The sequence below is a fragment of the Palaemon carinicauda genome, chromosome 40, assembly GCF_036898095.1.
Source record: "Palaemon carinicauda isolate YSFRI2023 chromosome 40, ASM3689809v2, whole genome shotgun sequence".
Taxonomy (NCBI): Eukaryota; Metazoa; Arthropoda; class Malacostraca; order Decapoda; family Palaemonidae; genus Palaemon; species Palaemon carinicauda.
Genome location: NC_090764.1, coordinates 38,570,444 through 38,575,160, shown reverse-complemented (window position 1 = coordinate 38,575,160; position 4,717 = coordinate 38,570,444). Strand labels below are relative to the sequence as shown.

General features: G+C 36.2%; 1 protein-coding gene across 1 annotated transcript in view; it reads right to left on the bottom strand.

Annotated features, from left to right (window-relative positions):
* Positions 1 to 851: 851 nt before the first annotated feature.
* LOC137631689 (uncharacterized) overlaps positions 852 to 4,717 on the bottom strand; it is a 6,087-nt gene continuing 2,221 nt past the window's right edge. Inside the window, exons 2-3 of the mRNA XM_068363566.1 lie at positions 1,653 to 1,796; positions 852 to 1,130 (exon numbers count right to left, since the gene is read on the bottom strand). Of these exons, the coding sequence (XP_068219667.1) occupies positions 960 to 1,130; positions 1,653 to 1,796 (315 nt within the window). The 3' untranslated portion in view covers positions 852 to 959. The remainder of the gene's footprint in view (positions 1,131 to 1,652; positions 1,797 to 4,717) is intronic.

Genomic DNA, 4,717 nt, shown 5'->3' with positions numbered 1-4,717 from the left:
AAGCAGGTGAGTCTGTCACCCTGCTTGTGGCCATCTCAGATCCAAAAAGGTCGTCCTGAAGTTCTAGATCAACGCCAAGTTGATAACCCAATTAATCTTATTGAATGGAGGAACAACGGGGATATTATACAGTCACGAAGATGGTTAAAGGAAGAATTGGGTAAGCAATCTTTCATTGCAACTTGAAGGTTCCTCCCCTGTTTTTGCCATCTTTAAAAGAATTATTTACATCAACACTCTATTTTTGCTTAAGAGATTTTCATATTAAAGGAAGCAGGTTTTTTTGTTGCATAAGAACAAACAAAAGTCCAATCCCATATGGAACATGAGGGATATAGACTCTTATATCTTCTTACCTAAAGTTAAAACTGTTAGTTATGGAGGAAACGTAGCAGGAAGCGACAGAGGCCGAATTCCGAAAAGTTAAAAAATTGTTTGGAGACCCAGAAGGAAAAGGTATGGTATAGCCCCAATGATAATATTCTAAGTAGAACTAAGGTTAGGCTATAGCAGTCTTATTATACCATAAATAAAAATGGAATGTCTTACCTTTGTGTACTCACCTTCGACAGTAAAACCATCAAAATAAAATAACACACCTCCCATATTGGTGTGTTAAATCAAGACATTCAGCATTGTTTGTTGAAGAATTCTCGGATGGAGAGAACTTGACTAAGTTTGTGTGTTACAAATCTTCACTGAAATTTAATTAGTTTTGAGATGAGTCATCGTCAAATTTTTAGTTTTATTTTTACTTTGCGTTTTGGTGTTATTAAAATGTTCTCAACATGATGCAATACATGCTATAAGGAAAATCAAATATTTATGATTTGTTAGTTGTATGTAAAATAATTTATTGATTTTTTACAAAGAAATGGTCACACTCATGAAACACGTCTATTTATAATGATGTAAGAGCATATAATCCTAAATATAAATCAAAACTGACTTTTAAATCTTTATTCCTCAGTATATTTTAGGGTTACAAATAAGTCTCCACCATAAACAAGTGCAGTGATGATGCAGAATACACCGCATGCAATCCCCGTGGAATATTCGCCAATATGGACAAATATCACAATAGCACTGATGATCAAGAATAGGGTGGACAGGCCATACAATAGCACCTCCTGTTAGAAAATAGAATTGAACTTATTAATCAAAAGTTGATAAGCTGACTAGCTAAATTGTTTATCCCAATACGATAGATGAACATGTACAGTAATCGCATTTAGAAGAATGCATCCCTAAAAGTATGATTTGTGATTTTAAACGTGACGCTGTATTTGGTCACTCAAATTATTTTTCATGACATTGGTGAATCCCCTCCCACCTATAACTTGGTTATGTGAAGATGAAGCAGAATAAGTCTCCTCGTCAAAAAAGACTTCTAGATCTAGATTAGGAGAGGCAGATAATTAGCTTTTCCTTGTGAAGAATGCTGAAAATTTTCAATTGTATTTTATGTTTGTAGCAGAAGAAAATTGAAATAGAGCAAATAATGCTTTTGCACATGTGTGATGGGTACCAAGGAAGCAATATCAGAATGGACTCCTCAGCATCCAGCACCTATGTGCTGCTGTGGATTTTTGTTTTTGAACATTGATAGTAATATTACTATTGATAAACAGCCAAAATTACTCTTAACTTACTGCAACTCTACTGGGCCCAAGGATCATATTTTGCATTCCCAAAGCGAATGTGGCGTACACAGCAGTCATGATGGTACCAGTGACGAACTCATGCCAACCGGTAATTATTCCGTACCACAGCCCCATCGTAATCACAATCAGAATCTGCAAAGTAAACAAGAGCACAATATAAATCTGGGATCCCTGAATCTCTTAAAGGTTTTAAAGGTTTAAAGGCTGCTCATGAGTGGCAGGGGCAACGGACAGTGACATTGCCCTATTGAGTAGGACAATGCCCTAGAGACATATGACCAGCGCCCAAGCCCCCTTTCCACCCAAGCTACGGCCAAGGAGGCCCAGGCTGATGACTCAGCAGATAGACCTATAGGCTCCCCCAAACCCCCCATCTTTAGCTCACAAGGTTGGTGAGATTACAGTGACCAAAGAAACTAACGAGTTTGAGCGGGACTCGAACCCCGGTCTGGCGATCATCAGTCAGGGACGTTACAACATCAGCCACCACAATACTTAATAGAGATCTAGCTAGAATTAGTGCATGGTGAAAATTATTTAGCATGGAGATGAACCCTAACAAAATTCAAGGTATGATTGTAAGTTGATCGACAGTGGCTCCTCAATATCCAGATCTCAGCTAAATACTACTCCTTTAAAATTATAGGTGTGATCCTTGATTGCAAATGTACCTTTGAGAAACACTTTTGGACTTTTATTCAATTACACAGAAAATTGGTTTGAGTGAGAAAGGCTTAAGATGTTCAGCAATCAATCTATTCTGAATATTTTTCTACCTTGTTTCGAGTATTATTCTGTCAGATCAGCTGTTGACTATCATTTTAATTTGTTGGACAAAACCCTGAATTCTTTTAAATTCCTAGCGCCGTTGTTCACTTAGTTCCTTATGCAAGTTACGTAATATTTTTTTTTCATAATTCTGACCATCCTTTGCATCAGATCTTCCCAGACTGTATGCTACCATCCTATACGCAGCACTAGGTATACAGTTAGTTGTAACAGTCTTGGCTTCTCCATCATAAGGCTGTACACTACACATATTCTAGAAGTTTTATTTCAGCTGTGACCAGATTGTGAAATGGTCTTCTTAATCTGGCGGTTGAATCTCTTGAACTTGAGTGAAAAGTTCAAACTTGCAATGAATAATTTTATTTTGAACAGGTTTCAATAAATCTCCCTTCACAGTTTATTTATGACAGATCAGTTTCAACGTCCTTACTGATCCTATGATAATTTTTATTTTTAATTCATTACTTACTTTATTTCCTTTCCTCATTGAGCTATTTTCCCTGTTGGATCCCTTAGGTTTGTAGCATCCTGCTTTTCAAAGTAGGGCTTTAGCCTATTTAGTAGTAATATTGAGAGCAATAATCTCTTCCAGTTGTTTTGATTGTAAAATGTTGGAGTTTTGAGTCTATTGGAAAATTGGTAATACTCTTTACTGATTTTCCAGAAGGCACTTCAAGTGCTAAAAACGAGGTGCACTATGAGAATTTTCTCCATAGCGAATAATATAAATTGATTAACCCATTTTAGATTCCCGGAAAAAAAGAAATTCGACAAAGCATTTTATTTATGAATAAAGTTGTATTGCATATTTAAGCTACTGAATAATGAACTAAACATTAACGAAGAAACTATATCCATGTTTATAATATATGAAAATTGTATTTTACCTTTATTGGGGGGAGTTGATGTCCTAAGGGATTGATGGTGAGGAAAAAGATATAATATGACTGTTCTTTTGAACTTATAAAACTGCTAATGACTGACTTTAAACATTCAGTGCTATCAACAGTCGTTCCAGTCATTTATCATTCAACAAATCAGCATGCAACTGTTTTGCTTTTTGCAAATGTTAGCTTCAAGATAAACACTATCACTGGGTCCCATTCTCATAATTCCCTAATAGGTTACTGTACTATGCCTTTTCGAGCTCTATTGGAACTATTTTTTTTTTATATGACTAACTTTCTTAGATGTTGTGGTAGGTTATTGGAAACGTCCCTGTATGGCAATCTACTAGAAGAAAGTTCAAAGCTTGCTATGTTTATCTGTTGAGCCATCAGCAACCATTATCTGCCTCACTCTGGTCCTAGCTTGATGGAGTTAGAGGCTTATCTGCTCTGGGACATTGTTCTGCCCCTTGTCTCTGCCATTCATGAACGACCTTCACACCTAGGGTGACATATTTGCTTTAGAAATACATATAGAAATATAAAAACACCTGAAGTTGATATGAATATATATGTGGTATAGAGTTGACCCTAACAAAATTACTTATGATCAATACTGGGAGAACTGTATCTTCAGATTAAGAGCACGAACGTAACGCAGATAACAGAAAGTCTGATGAGCATAGACCAGGGTACGTTTAGGTAATGAAATAGTAATGACAGAAGGTGTGTGGATCAGCTGATCTTTATGAAACATAAGTAGTAGTAGTAGAGGAGGGATAAAAGTTCTATGCGGTACGTAAATACTGACTTGGACAATATTATTATACAACATAAGCAGACCTTTTGGGGCAATGGAAATGGGTTATTAAGTGACAAATGAAGCTTCCTCAGAAATGAATACCAGTGGGGTTTACAGACCCTGAATAAGTGGAGATAAGTAAATACACTGAAGGTATTTAGATACATAATGTTTTCGCAAAACAATATAAAGTTAAACCAATTGAGGCAATGATCCACATCACTTTGAAATAGTATTAAAGAACTTATAGACATTAACATCTGCAACACTCCAAGGAAAATTTCCTCAGCTTTCAGTATAAACAGCAAATGGTCCGCAATATTAGAAAGTTTTATATAGGGGCACATCAACAAAAATTGTATGGAGACCTTTAATAAAAATCTTAGCCATGTAGGGAACTAATGCTGTCAATGTAAACATTACTGAAAGATATTTTCAGTATACTTGCAGTCAATTCATAGCGTTCTACTATATCTCTGCTCCTGCTTCCCTTCCATCTTGCTGTCCAATCTCTTAACTTTTCCCTCAAACTGCGACTGTGGGGTTCTTCCCTAGCTGCACATGAACAATGAATG